Source organism: Cydia splendana, chromosome 21 (genome assembly GCF_910591565.1).
Source record: "Cydia splendana chromosome 21, ilCydSple1.2, whole genome shotgun sequence".
Taxonomy (NCBI): Eukaryota; Metazoa; Arthropoda; class Insecta; order Lepidoptera; family Tortricidae; genus Cydia; species Cydia splendana.
Genome location: NC_085980.1, coordinates 1,532,555 through 1,553,098, shown reverse-complemented (window position 1 = coordinate 1,553,098; position 20,544 = coordinate 1,532,555). Strand labels below are relative to the sequence as shown.

Genomic DNA, 20,544 nt, shown 5'->3' with positions numbered 1-20,544 from the left:
ATAGAATTCATTATTAGTTTAGGGCGGCCAGTTACTAAAACCGGCCAGTTACTGGCGAATACCCTATTACACTATTTAGCGTTAATCATACGAATTTAAACCTATTTGTCACAAGGAATAATATTATTAATATTAAACGATACAAAGTGTTACTTCATGGAAATTTCTACACAAAGCATCTAACCCAACTTAGAGCTTTTATTCATCGCCATTTTGAATAAGCAAGGTAATTTTTTTACTTATATAACACAAAATACAAAAAGAAAATAAGAGACAGAAAAAGAGAGGAGACAAAGAACTCTTGTGTTGCTTACAATTACTTATAACCAAATTACACTAATCCAAATTATTTTCTCTTTTAAAATAGTCAAGTTTGGTTAAAAGTAATCGTTCCTTCAACTCAAGATTTCTTTTTCTCCTCTCTTCATTCTCTTTGATTCTCTCTTCATTCTCCTTTCTTCTCTCTTCATTTTCCATCTGGATTTGGTGCAGCTCTTGTCTGCACTTGATTTCCACCGCAGCTATGACAGCTGCAGGCTCTCTAGCAGGCCGCTTACAAGTCCAACAGGTCTGAAAATAAAAACATCTCATTAGAACACATCTGCTATATTTATGAAGCTAATATAAACCTTACATATAATATAAAGTAATTTACCTTTCTTTTCCTTGTTTGTCGGTTTAATGTGACTCGCTGGGATGCCTCTGGTTCTTGACCTGGCCAAGCTGGCTGTGGTGGTGACGCTTCCCGGACAGGTATTTCCACTTCTTGAGCTGCTGGTGTCAGTGAAGCGGCCTGTTCAAGAACAGGAGCCTTCACACTTTCTGCAGTGGCTGCAGTATGGGTTAGCAAAATCTAAATAAAAATATTATTGAATTAAGATATTATCATATCAACTATTGAAACTCCTTTTCCACCCCAAATTTTTTAATGTATATTTGCCTATTATCATCATCATCATCTCAGCCATAAGACGTCCACTGCTGAACATAGGCCTCCCCCTTGGACCTCCATACGTGCCGGTTGGAAGCGACCCGCATCCAGCGTCTTCCGGCGACCTTAACAAGATCGTCTGTCCATCTTGTGGGTGGACGTCCTACGCTGCGCTTGCTAGTCCGTGGTCTCCACTCGAGCACTTTTCGACCCCATCGGCCATCTTCTCTGCGTGCAATGATAGCCAGAGCACCGGGGGGTCGCCGGGGGGTCGCCGGGGGGTCGCCGGAACCTCGGGGCCGTGGTTTTATTGTGCTCATCATGATGGGGGTGAATGCCATAATCGCCACGCTTGGCAGGCGGGTTGGCGATCGCAGTCGAGTACACCGAATTTGAGGGACGCTGCTGCCCGTCCACTGGTGGTCTTGGACGTAGTTTAAGGACATACCCGGGTCCCTATTATACTTATATTAAATTCATTTCAACTGATTCATTGATCATTCCTCGATTTACACTTTCAGTGCCAAGAACCCGCTAGTCGGGTTCATTTTTGTATTGGGAATGGGGCGCTTAATACTGAAAGTGTTAAGGATTTTTAACAAGCATGACCTGTATGTAACTATGTAATGGAATCTAAGGTAACTAATTTAACCATCTTCCAAGGATCGTAGCGTCATGAAAATTGGCAGCTGTATGTAGTTCTGATGACAATACAATAATATGGTACTGTCGAACTGGTCTGATGATGGAGACAGGAGGTGGCCATAGGAACTTTCAACCTGTATGTAACTAACTATGTAATGGAATCTAAGGTAACTAATTTGACCATCTTCCAAGGATCGTAGCATCATGAAAATTGGCAGCTGTATGTAGTTCTGATGACAATACAATAATATGGTACTATCAAACTGATCTGATGATGGAGACAGGAGGTGGCCATAGGAACTCTGTGATGAAACAACGCAACCTAATTGTGTTAGGGGTTTTTAGAATTGTCTTGATGAGTATTACTTGTCTGTCGTAAGAAAAGTAGTCAGCGATAAAAGCTTGTACCAAAAATGAAATTTTTGCCAAAAACTTATTTAAGAATAAGGCTGCTAATCTTTAGACACCCAGAGGCATATAAAAGGAAATTACATTTTATTTGGAAAACAAAATAAATTACCTCCTCCTTTGCGGGGCCATCATTATCTTTGCTGTTGAGATACTTCATGACCAGTTGGTCAATGAGAATCCTCTTATCCATCAGGTCACAGTCGAAGCTGTCTTCCAGCTTCTGACGCACCTTCTTCATCGTTGTGTTTGCCAGGTTGGCATTTTCAAGGATCTCTGCAAGCAATGGAAATAATACTTTATGAATTCTTTTAACTTATTAAGTACTATAGGCAAATAGCCGCAAAAGTCCGCACATAATGTCTAACAACTTTCACCTGAAACATTTTCAGTCAATCCTTTAACTATCAGAGATATTTTAATAAGGTAGTAAAAATTAGTTCCTATGAACCAATGTAGGAAGCCATTACGAGGTGCCCGGGCATGTCTGTAACCTAGCACTTTTTCAGCTCAAAATACTTGTGAAACCTAGATTTTGAAAGCAAAATGTATAAAATAGCTTCTTTAAGATAATGAACTTACTTGGGATCTCTTTTTCGAGTTCTTCCTTGCTGATGTCTCTCATTTTGTTGCCGTGGATTTTCTCCCGCGATACAGAGGAAATCAAGCCACACAGTAATATACCTACGGTCTACGGTTACGGCGTCGAAACGAATTTAGCACTTTTAGCATTAAAATTAGAAGAAGACTGTTTGAAATTGAAAACTTGAAAAGCGAATGCAAAAAAGTCAACGATTTGTTTTGTTGACGACTGGGCTATAACCGCGAAAATCGAAGTTCGTCAAATGCGGGCATTTTTCTCTGTCACTCTAATTACGTCTTAATGAGAGTAAAAGAGAAAGATCCCCGCAATTGACGAATTTCGGTTTTGGCGGTAGCCCCTCAGCAAGGGCATGGGGTTGACAGATACCATAGACAACGAATTCTAAATTCGAATACAGTCTGTAGATTTAAAAATTTTTGGCGCGAAGGGTGGTCGCCCCATAGAAACTTTGAATTAAGCGCCTTTTTCTATTGACAAAATAGTTTAATAGACTATACAAAAAAAAATACAAATATTTATTTCGTTACTGAAATATAGGATAAAAACAAGAGTCAGTTTCACTTCTTCTTCTTCGTCGTTCCCTCATGACTGAGGATCGTGACCAACAACTATATCCCTCCATTTATCGCGAACAAGGGCTATGTGGGCTGCCCTCTGCATGGAACCACATGCTTGTTTTATGGAGTCCGACCATCTTGCAGGGGCTCTTCCTCTAGCGCGCTTGCCTTCAACTTGCGCCAGTATGATGTCACGTTCGAGGCTGTGGTGTGGCGACCGCATTATGTGCCCAAAGAATCTAAGAGCCCTCTCCTGGCAGATTGTTGAGAGTCGTTTGGTGATTTTTAGTTCTCTCAGAATGGACTCATTTGTTCTCATTGCGGTCCATGGTATTCCTAACATCTTTCTCCAACACCACATCTCGAAAGCATCGATTTTGCTCTTGTCCAAGCTTTTGATGCACCAGGTTTCTGCACCGTACATAAAGATGGAGAATACCAGTGCCCGCGCTAAACGTACCTTGGTACCAAGGCATATACCTCGATTCTTCCACAACTTTTTGCAGTGGCGTAACTAGGGGGGCGGTTGGAGGGGGCACGTGCCCCGGACGCCGTCCAAGGGGGGGGGGGGGGGGGGGCAAAATGGGCAAAAGACTACCTCTCCGCCTTGCCAAAGGCAGCAGGGAAACTTGTCAGTCGTATTGACCACCACTGTGAAGTGTGAAATGCGGATGGTAATCTGGCCCACAGCGCAAAAGAGAAAGCCGATCTTTTAGGTACTCTTTTTGCCTCGAACTCGACCTTGAAAGACGACGGTAGCGCCCTACCGCCCACCATCCCGCAGTGCGAATACTCTATGCCAAAAACTTCTATCAAGCAGAGGGATATTCGGCGGGAGATGCTATGCTTTCGTTTTATAAGGCGAGCGGGCCGAGTGCTTCAGAGTTGTGTCCCGTGTTAGCGCGTCTTTTCCGTTAGGGGTCTCCTGTCGAAGTTACCATCTTATGGACTCTCCAAGAGACTATATATGCAAATGGATCGCTAGCCCTTTGTCCGGCAGGCGCCTTTACTCCCTTAATCCAATACCTGCTGCTGCATATCTGTTACATGTTGTCTATCGACAACATTCATCGATATGCGACAGTACTGGGGATTTCTATACAGGATGGCTAAAAAATAAGTACATTCCCGTTGCCAGGGAGGTTTTGGGATTATACTGAGCAACTTTTACTGCGGGACCAACCCCGATCCCGCGAAAAAAAGTTTACCCTCCCATAGAAAATGGACCAGCCAAAATGTATGAAACAGACAATTTTTTTTTCGTGACGGGTTGGTCCCATAGTAAAAGTTGCTCAGTATAATCCCAAAACCTCCCTGGCAACGGGAATGCAGTTATTTTTTAGCCAACCTGTATACAGGGTGGTCCAAACCTTGACGTCCAAAAATTTTTTTTAGAACCATCTCGTCGTGGGTTATCAGAATATACCCCATGTATGTTAGCCGATTTTTCGTAGTCTTCCAAAATAGTAATTCATTAAAAAAAATCCTCTTTTGTTATTTCTACTATTATTTTATGGGGTCACTTCCCCATCGCTATTTCATGTTATCAGTGGAAATACCACGAACAATTATTAGAAGGCATAAAAGCAAAGCAAACCTTCACCCGGAATTTCTTAACAAAAGTTAAAAGTAATAAAAATCATAACTCGAAAACTACGAAAAGTCGGCTAACATACATATTCTGATAGCCCACAGCGTGAGGAATCTAAAAAAAATTTTTGGACATCAAGGTTTGGACCAACCTGTATAACATCCCACGTTTTGTGAAACTAGAATGTCTTGAAAAACCTGTGTCAGGTATCGAGAGCATTCTATACAGAGTTTCGGTGTGGGATCGGGACAATTTAGTCCAATTCAATCCCACTAAGACTCAATTTTGCGCGTTTACCGCTAAGAAAACCCCATTTTCAAGGCACAACCCTTTCCATGTCAGAGAGTATTGGGAGTCTCAGTGTTGACATCTCCATCAGTGACGTCCAATAATTTCGTAGCCACCTTGCTGGATAGGCTGCGCTCGTATCCAAAAAAACTCGGTGTCGGGTAAAGGGAGGCGATACTTTACTCTGGGGTAGACTGCTATTATGTATTTTATGTAAGTCGCAAGTCAGATCCCATATATTGAGTACTGCTCTCACCTTTGGGCAGGAGCACCTGGATGCCACCTTGGACCCTTCGAATCAGTCCAAAGGCGCGCTGTACCTATGAATAGTCTACGATCCCAAACTCACAAGCGATATTGAACCTTTAAGTCTAAGGAGACTGCCTCCTTCCTTGTCTGTGTTCTCTACCGCTCGTAGGTACAATGAGCTGTTGTCTGAAGAATTGTTTGACATGCTGCCTAGTTGCCAATGATGACAGCTTGCCATCACTGCACCGCTTGCCGTAGGCAGAGTGTTTATCCTCACACCCTAGAACCTAAATGGTCGGCGCGCACTGTGCGGTTTTAGAGGAATTTCCTCCACAGCCAGTAGCGGACGGGAGGATATTCATCGAGAAAAGGGAGCTCATTCCACAATAAGTTGAATAAATTCCATTTTCTCGAGATGCTACAGTATGGAGATCTCCAAAAAATAAGTATATAAGTTTTAAAATGGTCGGCAACGCGCATGTAACACCCCTGGAGTGTAGACATCCATAGGATGCGGTGACGGCTTACCATCAGGTGGGGCCACCGATGTACTAAAAAAACACACATATACACTGTATTTGTCTAAATGAAAAGTAAAAAAGTTAACCCTTTCGTTAGTTCATTTCGTTTGGGGGGGCGTAAATTAGGTGCCTGCCCCGGGCGCCACATCCTCTAGCTACGCCACTGACTTTTTGAGGTTAGTCATGGCACTTTTAGCCATTCCAGCCCGTCGGCGAATCTTTTGCGTGCAGCCACCACCATTTGTTATGGTCTAAGATCCCACATATATGGTCGACCTTCACCAATTTGTCTGACGGTTGAAACTATGAAAATATGAAAGAAAATATGTTCCAGGACATAAATAAATAGGGTTGCCTAAAGAAATATGGTCAAGGCTATTTTTAATAAATTTTTGAAAAAAAAATTTTTTCGGCAAATTTCACCGATTTGTCTGACGATGGAAATAAGTTTCAATGGAAAGTATACATCTTGTACAACATAAATCATCTAGGTTGCCTATCTTTTTACGGTCACTATTATGTGGTTGCCGTGTTTAAAGAGGTGATTTTATATCGATAATTGTACTCATCTGTCTGACGCTTGAATTATACATCAAAATGATGGTAATTTTATTGCAAATACAATGGCATAGGGTTGCCTGCGAAAATCCGGTCACAAATGAGGGTTGCCAGGCTTTTAATTAAAATAAGAAGGGAAGACTTTTAGCGATAACCATGGACCTATATAATAGGGACAAGACATATTGTTCTATACGTACAATTGCTTATAGAAATAGCACCCATTTTGACGGCACACACATAAATATATATCTGTCTCGTTTTTACTCAGCACTGTAACCCATAGCAAAAAAAGATGACAGTATTTCAGTACGTACATAAAGTGTTCCATGAAAATACGTAAATACCTAATGCGGCCGAAAATCCGCCATGTTTAGTTCCCCAAATGTCATTGTCTGTCAGTTCAGCCGGTACTTGTCCTGTCAAAAAGTCGTGGTGAAAATTAAAATTATTAATTATCTTTCAATATTTTGCTTGTGATTGAAAATAATTGAAGCCAAATGTGAATAATTACGTCGCGAATATGCCAGTGTATAGTGTATTAGGGTGCGGCATAAGAAAACCACCAAATCAGCCATCTTTAACCTTACACAGGTACGCTATCATTTACATGAAAAATATTGGTTATTGTTAATGTTCCTGGGAAATGTAAGGATGTTTCACATTATAAATAGCAAGGTTCTTCTGTGCAGTTATAGATCATGAAGTGATTGGATTTATTTAACTATATTTTTACGCTTAAATAATGTAAACATTTCAGCTAGGGTTGTACTTTATTTATCGACTTTGATATCGATATATTATGATTGCCTATTTATATTTTCTTATTTTATCATGCTACCCCGCTTCAAACCAACTAAATTATCTTAATTTAATAATTAAATCATTTTTTATAGGTTACCAAGAAATGAACATAAAAAGAAAGTGTCTGGAGATGGAGATCCTGACCGACTCTCGGGAGCACTAGGGTAACTCGGGGCCGTGGGGTCGTTACTCCACAAGCTGCCCTGCGGGCTTTTTTATATCATTATTATATTTTTTTATATAATTCGACATTAAGAGACCATATACTTACATATAGTTGTAATTTATAAAATGGTTAATGTATTGTTATTATTTTTGCTTGTATGTAAATTCAATGTTGACGTATAAAAATGCCCTTGTGGCCTATTTGCTGAATAAATGTTGAAGAAGTTGAAGAGCGGAAGTCATTCTTTATTTTTGTAATAAAAAAAATGTTCTGAAGGTGTTTTGTTTTTTTTTCACCCGTCGCTTAATAAGCTTGAATTTTGTATCGCTCTCACTTATAGATACGGCGCACCAAGGTCGAGGTGCAGTGCGGTAGTGTGTTACAGACTTTAGGGTTAGCAACACAACAAAATTGATTGTAATGGAGAGGTAAAGTCCAAGAAAAACACGTACACTTATTCTGACATCCAAAACAGATGGCGCTGTACTGCGCCATGTGTTTTGCGGTCACTAAGTTGTCAAACGTCAACTTTTGAAAATCAGAGTTACCGCAAAAATCGCAATATGTATTGCGTAGTACAGCGTCATCTCGTTTACCTGTCAAATTTGAAGCACGAAATTGTCCTAGACTCCACACATCTTACTTAATCAAAGTATCTTTTCACATAACAATATACTAATAAAGAATTTTTATTTATTTACGTACTTCCTATTAAAACATAAACTCCACAAATAATACATACTTAGTATTTTAAATAAAATGAGCCGAGAACGTTAAAAAGTTATCGATGTATCGATAAAACCTAGTAACAGTAAAAATCTTCTGGGCAGCACTAAAACCGCCATGTTTAGTTCTAAGATGACGTCACAGTGGCACGCATTATTCGTTGACGTTTCACTTCCATAGGTTTCATATTTCAGTGGCGATAACTCATAAACGGCTGAACTGATCAAGTTTGATTGATTGAGTTTTTTAAGCACTATTTTCATGATTTTTTTCATATTTTTTGGACAGATGTTTCAAAAGTTGGAAGGAAAAACCTTTTTTTTTCTTTCGTTTAGAATATTTCCGAAATGATTCACTTTATCAAGAAATGTTGTTTAAAGACCACTATTCATTTTGAAAGGCCTATCTAACGACACCCCACACTATGAGGTTGAAAAGATAAAAAAATTGTCACACACATTTTGTTTCTTTCAAAGCGATTATTTCCGAAAATATTCACTTTATCAAAAAATGTTCTTCTAAAACCCCTATTCATTTTGAAAGACCTTTCCAACAACATCCCACACGTTGACGTTGACACGAAAAAAAAAAATCTCACGTACATTTTGTTTTTTCGAGGCGATTAATTCCTAAAATATTCACTTTATCAAAAAATGTTGTTTTAAGACCCCTATTTATTTTGAGAGACCTATCCAACAACACCCGACACTATAAGGTTGGAACGATAAAAAAATTGTCACACACATTTTGTTTTTTTTCAAAGCGATTATTTCCAAAAATATTCACTTGATCAAAAAATATTCTTCTAAAGCCCCTATTCATTTTGAAAGATATCACTATTCGACAAACTATGCATTCTTGTGGTACACTTTACGGAAAATCTATCGCACTGTGAGGTTTCCCACTGAGCATGAACCTTGCAAAACACTTGCAGCAATGTTGACCTGGATAGGATATGCAACATTGTAAGTGAAACTTTCAGAAACATTAATGAAACACACATATCCAACATTTCGGAACATCACGTATGCAATGTGTTAGTAACTTACAAGTAACTTGCATTGGTGATATTGCTTAATAAACGTTGAACAATCCTTACATTTTCAAGTTACATAAATTTACGTCTAAAACATTACCATAAGCTTACATAGGCAACATAATAGCAAGTTATATATGTGATATTACTAGAAATTGCAAAACCTCACAGATGTAATGTTACAATATAAAAGTTATTACTAAGTTTCACAATCAACTTACTGAAACATATTTTGTAAACCTTGCTATAAGTTTCCATATGCAACATTCCGAAAGTTAAGGTTACTGTAACCTTTTACAATCAACTTACTGAAACGTACATTGCAAACCTTGATACAAGTTTCCATATCTAACATTCCAAAATTAAGGTTACTGTAATGTATTACAATTAACTCACTGAAACGTACATTGCAAACCCTGCTATAAGGTTCCTTATTCAAAATTCCGAAAGCTAAGCTTACTATAACCTATTACAATCAAATTACTGAAACCAGGCCTCCGTCACACGCTCAAGGCCACGCGCTATATGCCTACCGCTCGGCGTATCGTCGACGATACAACCGACAGAGGGCCGCCGAACGCCCGCCTCAGCGCTCGCACCGCATTGCACCGCGCGTTTCCCGCGCTTATGCTTCGAAATGCCGAAACCACGTAATTATTGTGCAGTAGATGGGTGAAAAAGTCAAAAAAACAAAGGAAAAAGCCTATAATAAAAATTCATCTTTTTATGGCGGGCTAAAGGTCCCACCTGAAAGTTTAATAATTATATTGAAGGGTTAGAAAAAGTATTTTTAAATAACTTTGACGACGTAATAATTAATCGGCCTGGTAGCACCGTATTACAACTTTTATTATTTAAAACCGTTGATTGTCCGTTGCTTTGCTCCTGAATATTTATTAAAATTATTTACGCGATTTAGGATATTTTCAACTACTTATTAAATTTTAATAACAGAGAATTCCGAGAAGTGAAAAAATTATAAATCATTATATTAAAACTAAAACATATTTGATTCGCAACATTCGTTTTATTACAATAATCATCATAGGTAGGGTAGCTACAACCCTAGCGCATTCTTACGATGACGCGTTGGCACGTGACTCGAACGGCGGGCAACACAGTCTCGACTCTTTATGCGCGTAATTATGGTACATTTCTTCTTGTCCTGAGCAGCAGGTATTATTATTAAGGTTCTGTAGGCTATTATAGCGTAGGTATTTTTGCTTTTGTTTGGGAATGAAGTATCTGTTACGTAGTAACTATTTATTAATCTGTGGTGTTGGCGTTGGCTCAACGTGAAGAGGAGCCATAAAATAGGCCACAGGTCGACCTAATAAAAGCTTGTTAAAAATGTTCAAAATGGAATTGATCGTTTTTTAGAACGAACACTACGTTCTATATGCTCTTGGGTTTTTTTTTGCTGGACTTATTTCAATAAAATATTTAAAAAAAACTGCGCTCAAATGTAAAGGCCCCAGTAGGTACACAATGGGCCATCGCCGGCCACTGCAAGGGACGCAGTAATGCGGTAGAATGAGATAGCAATATCACTTACGCATAAATGCGTCCCTTGGAGTGGCCGGCGATGGCCCATTGTGTACTAGGGCCTTTAAACGTAAACGGCTAAAAAGTTCTTAATGTGTGAAGTGACGTAAGTCAGAAAAATATAATAATATAATTAACTTAAACCAGGTTTCGGAAAATTAGTCTTGAATTTTTATTGCTTCATAAAAAAGTTAAAATTAAAAGAAAATAAGACGTGCGCACGTTTTTGCCAACTGACAATAAAATTAAACGTTACAAAGTGTTATGTTTCATGGAAATTTCTATACATACAAATCATACAATGTATCTATTGTATCTAATCCGTTATTATGATAACGTCTCTTCTATGCGCCCTTTAGTTATTGCCTTGTTAGCACTACTATTATAACGGACCAACCCTATAAATGAACATATTTTTGATTAGAAGTAACTAGAAGTGTTGTGATAAAAAACAATAAAACATTAACAATATGTGGTAGGGAATTACTTTTTCTCATTATCTTTCTTATTCAACTGCCAGATGGAATAATTAAGGCAGGTAGCGAAGCCGAGCCACGCGAGATAAGGCAGCATGAACCACGCCGTGGTTGGGTTCACTTCATAAAAACTGAGGGCGCAGGCCGCCGCCGTAACGTCTAGCGCTGCGATGTGGAAGAACGCCTGGAATTAAATAGATTCGTTTTGAAATCTGCGCTGAAAGCTACAGTTATGGTGTACTGGTACAGTGGTACTTCTGTTGTCTTTCAACAAAGTATTTTAATTTTTTTCTAAATTTTGTTCCCTTAGTCAAATCTTACCAATCCCACTAAATGCATTTTGAAGAAAACCGGTGTCCATGTCCAGTTGAATATAAGCTGGCCGCCATATAATGCCATAGGCAGGATAGCCTTATCTGAAAGTGGCATTATGTTACATTAATAATTTTATTTCAAAAAAGTATGTTTAAGAAAAAATACTGTATTTAATTTCTTCCACTGAATTTTCAAGAGTTTCATTTTTTTTAGTACCTATCAAAATTCAATGAAATTTAAATAAATACTTAAGCTCTAATCATTATGCTTTTTCTCAAAATGAGTGTACTGTAATTTTATTAGTTAAAGCTGAAGCTCTACTTGTTAAATTATTTTTTCATGGTCCCAAAGAAAAATACTAACTTAGCTTAGATAGGTAGAATAGAATAGAAATAATTTAAGAATAGAAAAATCAGACACTACCTACATAGGAACTTATACTATGTAGTGTCTCATTTTTTGTCACTGCCTTATTTGGATTTAATACCCTGTGTAGGACCTGTGCTGAATACTGGGCTATCTTTGTGTCTTGGCCAAAAAAACTTTAAATTATTTCTATACTTAATTTTAAGTATACTGTCAGGTCAGATTACTGGAAAAATGATCATTATATTGATATATGTGAATTACTTACCAGTCATGCCACCACAATCCCTGTATACCATATAACTAGCATACCCCATGCCAGTATACAACGCAGTCCACGCCGGACCAAACACCCAGTTAGGCGGAGTCCAGCTTGGTTTTTTCAGCGTCTGGTACCAGGCCTTTCCGTCAGGCTGCTTTGTCTGTCCCGCCATAGTGAGTGCTCCCGCCCAGCCCCCGAGGTTGGGGAAAAGCATGGCGCCAATGGCTGACCAGTTTGGCATTGTTGTTTATTCTGAAAAGGATGTACCACATTAATTAATATCAATTTTCTCTTTACAGTTTTCTGAGATGTAATAAGAATATTTAAACAGAAAACTTTACAATTTTTCAAATAGAATAGGATGTAAATTAGGGATTTTTGATATTTTCGAAATATTCAAATATTTTACAAGGAAATAATAGCAAATTTAGTGTTATAAGAAGTTTTTTCCTTCTTGTTATTTGAAATTACCTAATGTATGTGATTATTTATTTCAAAATATTACTATACTGTGCTGCGGAAGAGGTAACGTAAATGTTAATGAACTTTACAACAACATTTGTTTACACTAACAGCTGATAATAAATTTATAAATAAACAAACAGTGTCTGCTCTACAAAACAAATGATATCCTTATCTCTAATTACATTTCACGCACAAGAAAACACCCTATTATTAGAAGCTTTTTGTATTAATATATCGCGTTGTTTGTAAATTGCATAAAAGTAGAATTTACGACTTACGCTATTTTTGCACCCGGCAGACAAGTGTGAGTGGGTGTGGAAATTGTAATGTCGAGTTCTCTTTTCGGCTGCTGCAATTGACAGAGTTTAGAATGTAGACCCTAATACTTCGTAATACGAACTATAATTTCGTGTTACCAAAACAAAACAAAATGTGCATCATCACAAGGTCAAATTGACAGTGACATGTAGATAATATTACGTTCCATTTCAAGCAACTATTATGTACGAACCTGGACTAAATAGTTTTTTGTTCGTCATAATTTTTATTCAATAACAAATATTTTAATAAATTTTGATTTTCGTGATATGTAAATAAGTTTAGCAACGAGCATGTAGAGCTTAAAGAGGATTTAATTGTTATACAAAGTCCATGCCATGAACCCTAAACGTAAATTGGGACGAAAAATTAGCATCTGACTTTTAGAAATTACCTTAGCTTAACCTGCCAAATTTAGAAGTAACCTTTTGTATTGCGTCCCTATTATCTCGATAGAAGATTTAAATCTCTCGCATAGTCACATTCACAGGGTTTTCCACAACATAGTTTTCTATTTCTCGTGAATCTCGTGATATTCATTGCAGTTTTCACCGGTGTTTTATATCGAGTATCAACAGGTATGTACCGTATTTGTTTTATCAAAACTTTCGCTTTATTAAAAATCGTCGACGTCGCCGGCGACGAGCTATTTTTAGAATGTAAATATTGCTCATCACTAAGCATAACTTACGTAAGTAACACTTAAGTATTTAAATTTTATCTGATATCACACTATTCGACAGTTTGGAAGCCTCTGGAACACTGGTAAGTAAAGTTATTAATTGAAATAGTATTCTAATCAGAATATACCGTTATCTGTCATTGGAGTACTGTGGGGTCGATAGCTATTTAATTAAGTATCTTTCTTATCAGCCTATTACATGATAATAGGTATCTATAAGTATACATGTCTAAAAGTTTCGTAATATCTGGATGTCTGTAAGTAGAATATATTTATTAAGTTACTTTATTTATTACATGCCTTATTTTGATAAGTACTTATTAGTTAAGTTCAAACTATATCATAATTTTTTAGTTCAATTTCTATCTTTCTTAATATGACTATGAATACTATGATACAGATTTGAAACAGTTTATTGCTAGATTATACCTTATTCCCTAAAAAGGCATGGGTTTTAGTGTCTATGCTATAAAATTGTAACTTTGTAATCATAGATAACATAAAGTTAGAATTAATTTATGAGACTAAATCAGTATGTTGTCTGACTAGACCTTGAGCAGACTTGTGACGTCACACTAGACTGGTATGACAGATCAGTAAATAAAAGTGACATCATAAGCACATTACATCATTAGCACCACACATATTGTTTCTTTAATAGTAAGTAGTAATTTCAATCTAATGGAGAGTAAATAGAGTGCATATTTCTACTAAATGGTTGCAGACCAATTTTTTTTAATCGGGGCACAAATGTTTTTCCCGCGGATAATGTTAGATTTATGTAAGGTACTTACATATTAGGAAGATTAAAAAAGTAGAGTCAAAATGGAGGGAAACCAATAATAAATACTTGTCTTATTATTAGTTATTATTGTACCTATTAACCTTTTTGACGCCTTGTCAAACACAAAAGCTGTCACTCAGACGCCATATCACCGAAGTGTCAAAACTGAATTGAAATTTATGCATCAGCCTAGTAGGTCTATGTTGCTCTGTGGTCTGTGACCGATTAATCGGTCTTTGGCGTTGAACCTGCGGTGCGGATATATCGGTCATTGGCATCCAAAAGGTTAATGGTTCAAAATCTACTTATCAAATCAGCATGTAATTGACTTATCAATTATCATACAGTGTGTGATTGGTGTCAGTGAAAACTGGTTGATTATTGAATATAATTATAGTTATTAATATAAAACATGCATTGGGAGTATTTTGAAGATGTTGCACATATGCATAAGTATGTACCTTTACCTACACCACTACAGGTTATTACACTATACATGTAGTTTCAATTAGGCACTTAAATGTATAAAAAAAACTTAAAACAGATATATGTACTGTTGTTATTTTATGTTGTGAAATAAATATAACTACTTATATTGTTTGTTTTGTATCAAATTAACGCACGGTAGTGCCGTGGTGCCCATGGCCAAGTTAAATTACCACAGAATGGAAAAAGCGGAAGGGAGGCCTTTGCCTAGCAGTGGGACACAAGTGATACAACAGGCTCTCAATAAAACGTGAAGAAGACAATGTAATGGCGACCAACAAAATTAGTGGTATTTTTTAGTGTACATAACCCCTTATGACGTTATCTATCTATATATTATATAATACCTTTAAACGAGCAATTCTTGTTTATTTATTTATATGTATATATATTTCGGGGTTCTCGGAAACGGCTCTAACGATTTTGATGAAATTTGCTATATGGGGCTTTCGGGGGCGATAAATCGATCTAGCTAGGTCTTATCTCTGGGAAATCGCGCATTTTTGAATTTTTATATGTTTCCCGAGCAAACCTCGGTATCCCAGATATTTAATAATTCATTAACGTCTGCATGACCGTAATATCTAACAGGCTATTGATGGCCATCATACATATTTTATTATTTTTATTTTATAAAGCTTTGTCATTTTCTATAAAATTTCCACACTTTATCATTAAGTACATTGTTAGCTTGGTTCGACTCAACTGATATTAAGTCATGTTTTTGATTTCCAGAGACCTCATAATGGCAAACTGGCCAGCGATCGGTTCCATAATCCTCCCCAACGTAGGCGGCTGGGTGAACGGCCTGTACTTCGCCGGCCAGATCAAACGGGACAGCAACGAGAAGACCTGGTACGATGAGCTGAAGAAGTCACCTTGCACCCCCCCTAAATGGGTGTTCGGGCCGGCATGGACTGTGCTTTACAGCGGCATGGGATACGCGTCGTATCTGGTGTGGGAAGAGTGCGATGGTTTCACACGTAAGAGAACAATCGTGTTATATTTTTTATTTGCGCGGACGTCTTGCTCGCAGAATGAAGGTGGTATTAAATTATTAACTAAAAACAGAGAGGAAAAGCTTCGAACTTTTTAAATATAGTGTGTCAAGCCATTTCCGTCAGTAGAAATAAGCGGCAAATTTATAAAAATATAGATGCGAAGGGTAATCGTTCCATAGAAAATTTGAATTTCGCGCCTTTTGCTACTGACAAACTTGTTTGACCGGCTTTGTATAGGTAGAAGCGGATGTTGAAGCTCGCATCAATAAAGCCCGCGCCGCATATGCGCAGTTGAAACCCGTATGGACTTCCACAGTCATCACTCGCCGCACTAAGCTAAGGGTTTTCAACTCGAATGTTAAAGTCGGTCCTCCTATATGGATGCGAGACATGGCCCGTCAAGCAAGACATAACCAGTAGACTCCAGGTGTTTGTAAACAAGTGTTTGCGGCGAATCGTAGGAGTCTACTGGCCACGGACCATCTCCAATGTTAAACTATGGGAACTGACTGGCCAAAACCCTTTAGCTAAGGAGATACTTCTGCGGAAATGGCGCTGGATAGGACATGTTTTACGAAGGCCAAACAATCACCTATCCAAGCAAGGGCTGACCTGGAAAATTCCCGGAAAAAGAGGACAAGGTCGCCCACGTACCACCTGGAGGCGCACAGTGGAAAAAGAGGCGGCATCAGTTGGCCTCGGCTGGGCGGAGCTGGAAGAGGCCGCGCTGGACCGCGAAGAATGGAAATCCCTTCTGAGAGCCCTATGTCCCTGATGAGGGATAACAGGATATCATCATCATCAACTTGACTGTTACACTTCCTTAGCTCTTATTTGTTTACTTAGTAGCTAGATGCATTATGTAAACGCTGAAATATAAAACTGATATGCAGGTTCTTTATCTGAAGATAACTAAAAGATAAGGATATATCACGTGAATGGATTTACCTAGACATTTAAAACTGTCTGGCATTGAGTAATTGAATGACATATATTTCTGCCTAAACAGTTTTTAGCAATAGAATTCCATCAATATGACACAAGTGTCTAAAAATTATGCTATAATTATACATACAATTATGAATTTACACAATTGTAGAAATGTATGAAATTATGACGTATAAATAACACTTGCACAGTCTATACTCAATGCTATCCAAATTGCTACAGAGTTATCTAGGTCTAACTCTACCTATATTTAAGCAGATAAAATGTTACCTCTCATTTGATTTTGAAAACATCTGTGTGTTTATTTTCAGAGCGCGCCGTCCTCCCTATGACTTTGTACGGGAGCCAGCTACTGCTCAACTGGGCGTGGACGCCCATCTTCTTCGGCCTTAAGGACTTCAAACTGGTCAGTATTCGTACATTTAGGTTCTTATTAGGAAACAAATAAATTTTAATAACAAAACTTCCGTAGGACGCAGACATTAAATATATTAAACAACCACAACAAACAAATTAAGTTATTTTAATGAAAATTTTTTAATGTGTTGTTTCGAGTGTAGCCTGTCCGATTTCTAAGATCAAGTTCGCCATACATTTACTATGGCGTAATTGATCTTAGAAAAGCGGACAGACTATAGAAACACAGCTATATAAATTATAAACCGAAATAAATGTCATGAACAAAGCAAAAAGTGACAAAGGCCTCCAATGCCCATGGAAGCGAACCAACGTCCTCTGCAATGCCTATAACCGCTCGGCCACCCGGATCACAGCCGCATGGGTCAACTTTCCCAAGTACATATATGCAATTCTTTGCGGGCCAACAGAGCAATTCCAACTTAAAACCGAGTTTCCATTGGATTTCTTCCAGGCTTTGATAGAAATCGGCGTTCTCACCGGAGCGGCGACAATCACCACAATTTCATTCGCCAGCATAAACAAGACAGCTGGACTCCTAATGCTGCCGTATCTGGCGTGGCTGGGTTATGCCACTCATTTAACTTATTACGCGTGGAAGAACAACCCTGAGCCCGTGAAGATCACAGAGGTTAAGGACGAGAAGGAAAAGTAGAGGTAAGTTAAATAATATACATAAATACTTCGGAAGTTTGGATCTACGAAGTATGCATCAGAGTATTACTATATTATAATTTGAGCTACACTAACACTTTTTACACTTACGCTTTTGTGCTTTGCGTAGTCATAATCATAAGCCAAACTAATAATTCAATGGATAAAATTTATCTGAAATAAAGAATTAATATTAATAATAATAATGTCGCTCGCAGCTCGCTTATACTGTATTTAAAATAAATTATTTTACACCATGCATGAAATAAAGCACCACATAATTATTAGAAAAACACAGATAGGAGTTATTTTTAAAGGCAAGTTCTATTTAATAAAACGGATAGAAATATAAAAAGTAGGTGAGTTGACCGTGACGTCACGATGTAATGTTTCATATAAATTCCATATTAGCAAATCGTTTTGACAGTTCTAAAAAAGTAACTGATTTGACTAGTAGGAAAATACCCTATTGATTGACTATGTGATGAAGGAAGTATTCATTTTACAGTTTTACACATACATACAGCGGGCAGACGCTAGTAATTCGTAACTATAGCATTGTCTTAAATTTGTTGTTTTTTTTTGAAGGGAAAACTTCTTTAGCGGCGCTGAGCACTTTTTGTGATGGAGAAAAAATGTTAAACTCGCGAGAGCGTAAGACGTAAGACGTGACGTCACGTGTGACGGACACTGTTACAATGTCATCTTTTTTTATTTAAATGCCATCTAGTGAGTTTCCCTCAAACTGGTACTAATATAACTCTAGTACTCACAGTGATGTGCTTAGGGGTTTCAAGTAATTCGACGAAATAACGATAGATGGTGTTAACCTCAATTATACATAGTGCTGCAGACATTTTGTCATTGAGTTTTCACTTCTGCCGGCACTCCCGGAGTGCAACCCGTTGTTTTTTTTTCAATTTAACGATTACTGCGCTGAAACTTTATTAATTTGTATAAATAGATATTTCACCAAATATTTTTTTTATCGTTTCAGATATCGACTCGTCAGTCAACGCTTACAGCCATCGAACGTGTTATATTTTAGATGCCTATTTCCGCTATATGTCGTTGTCAAGCAAGTACTTAAGATATTTTTGTGAATTTTAAGTGTCACTATGATTTTGTCGAAATGTCGCAACGGGCGGTTTTAGAAAATCGGATCTTTTAGATGTTTCATCTGTTCGTTATATATAACAATGGGTATTATTACTATGTCATTTTATAAAAGTGTGGGTTAAAAAACTAAGCAATATCATATTATTGTACAACATGAACAATTAACTTTACCTATGAAAATTGTGTTCTAAATCAAACTAGACAGAGAAAAATAAAATTAAAACCATTTATGGATGTCCTATTTTTGTGAGAATACTAAGATAGTTTAAAAAAAATCAGGGACACAGGCATTATAAATTTAAACTTATTTTTTCATTACCAAAGGAGTCAAATACATTAGTCTTAAGGCTTACTTTATCATACCTAGTTTATAAGATCCGAAGTGACCTTTTGCACAAATAAGCAATAATACATGTGTATTTAATATGACTTAAATATTTTCCAAAAGTAACATGTTATGTTTACTCATTCCTATTGCATTTAAACGGAACTGTCATTTCGTTAAAATTCCAAGTAAATATAAATTTAGAGATAAGTCTTGTCATAATGATTATAACTTCATTATAAGTACAAAATGGCAAATCAACAGACTTGGCGCACACACTACGTGCACATATTTTGAACAAAACTACGACAGTTGTCAAAAATTAATCTTGAATAACTTGCATGTTGTAAAATAAGCTAGAATCACGATAAACTGTTTTTCTAGAAGTATTTATTTTTGAATATTTTATTGTTTCTTGTTGCTCTAATAATAAATGTACCTAAACATTTTTTTAATTTATTTCAACCCTTTCTAGGGCCACAGAATAAAGGAAACGTCCTACAAAACTGAAGTTTGACAGCAGTTCAGGGTCGAATCATGCTGTCCCTTTCTAATATATGACAATACGAGTATCCCTTTCGGCTATTTAGGGTTGTCAATTTAAGTCATTATCTTATCTGTGGTCGTGAACGCATAGGGACGTCAAGTTGTGTCAACCCTAAAATTGCTCGGAGCAATGCTGAGCCGAACGGAGCCGAGTTTGCCCGAAGGGAGGAGTTCGCACCCCTACCCAAAGGGTAAAAACCGGGCAAGTGCGAGTCGAACTCGCGCACGAAGGGTTCCGTACCATAATGCAAAAACGACAAAAAAAGAAAAACGGTCACCCATCCAAGTACTGACCCCGCCCGACGTTGCTTAACTTCGGTCAAAAATCACGTTTGTTGTATGGGAGCCCCACTTAAATCTTTATCTTATTCCGTTTTTAGTATTTGTTGTTATAGCGGCAACAGAAATACATCATCTGTGAAAATGTCAACTGTCTAGCTATCACGGCTCGTGAGATACAGCCTGGTGACAGACGGACGGACGGAGGGACGGACCGGACAGCGGAGTCTTAGTAATATGGTCCCGTTTTACCCTTTGGGTACGGAACCCTAAAAACGGGACCCTATTACTAAGACTCCACTGTCCGTTTGTCTGTCCGCCTGTCTGTCTGTCACCAGGCTGTATCTCATGAACCGTGATAGCTAGACAGTTGAAATTTTCACAGATGACGTATTTCTGTTGCCGCTATAACAACAAATACTAAAAAGTACGGAACTCTCGGTGGGCGAGTCCGACTCGCACTTGTCCGGTT

General features: G+C 37.7%; 3 protein-coding genes across 5 annotated transcripts; 1 reads left to right on the top strand and 2 right to left on the bottom strand.

Moving 5' to 3' along the window:
• Positions 1–56: 56 nt before the first annotated feature.
• Positions 57–2,926, bottom strand: LOC134801209 (uncharacterized). The gene is made up of 4 exons (XM_063773741.1): positions 2,567–2,926; positions 2,097–2,260; positions 656–853; positions 57–570 (listed from the first exon to the last, which is right to left on the bottom strand). Exons 1-4 carry the CDS (start codon positions 2,607–2,609, stop codon positions 337–339), a joined length of 639 nt encoding a protein of 212 aa, XP_063629811.1. The 5' UTR covers positions 2,610–2,926; the 3' UTR covers positions 57–336.
• An 8,047-nt stretch (positions 2,927–10,973) lies between these two features.
• Positions 10,974–12,300, bottom strand: LOC134800991 (translocator protein-like). Its single transcript, XM_063773488.1, has 4 exons — positions 12,055–12,300; positions 11,427–11,521; positions 11,117–11,289; positions 10,974–11,027 (listed from the first exon to the last, which is right to left on the bottom strand). Exons 1-4 carry the CDS (start codon positions 12,287–12,289, stop codon positions 11,012–11,014), a joined length of 519 nt encoding a protein of 172 aa, XP_063629558.1. The 5' UTR covers positions 12,290–12,300; the 3' UTR covers positions 10,974–11,011.
• A 953-nt stretch (positions 12,301–13,253) lies between these two features.
• On the top strand, positions 13,254–19,689 carry LOC134801163 (translocator protein-like). 3 transcript variants are annotated; one of them, XM_063773708.1, is made up of 5 exons: positions 13,254–13,409; positions 15,519–15,766; positions 17,044–17,138; positions 17,604–17,806; positions 18,801–19,689. In XM_063773708.1, the coding sequence occupies exons 2-4, from the start codon at positions 15,529–15,531 to the stop codon at positions 17,802–17,804; spliced, it is 534 nt and encodes a 177-aa protein (XP_063629778.1). In that variant the 5' UTR covers positions 13,254–13,409; positions 15,519–15,528; the 3' UTR covers positions 17,805–17,806; positions 18,801–19,689. The 3 variants fall into 3 exon arrangements, with proteins under 3 accessions (XP_063629778.1, XP_063629779.1, XP_063629777.1); XM_063773709.1 differs by lacking the exon at positions 13,254–13,409 and adding an exon at positions 13,574–13,596; XM_063773707.1 differs by lacking the exon at positions 13,254–13,409 and adding an exon at positions 14,650–14,750.
• The last annotated feature ends 855 nt before the right edge of the window (positions 19,690–20,544 follow it).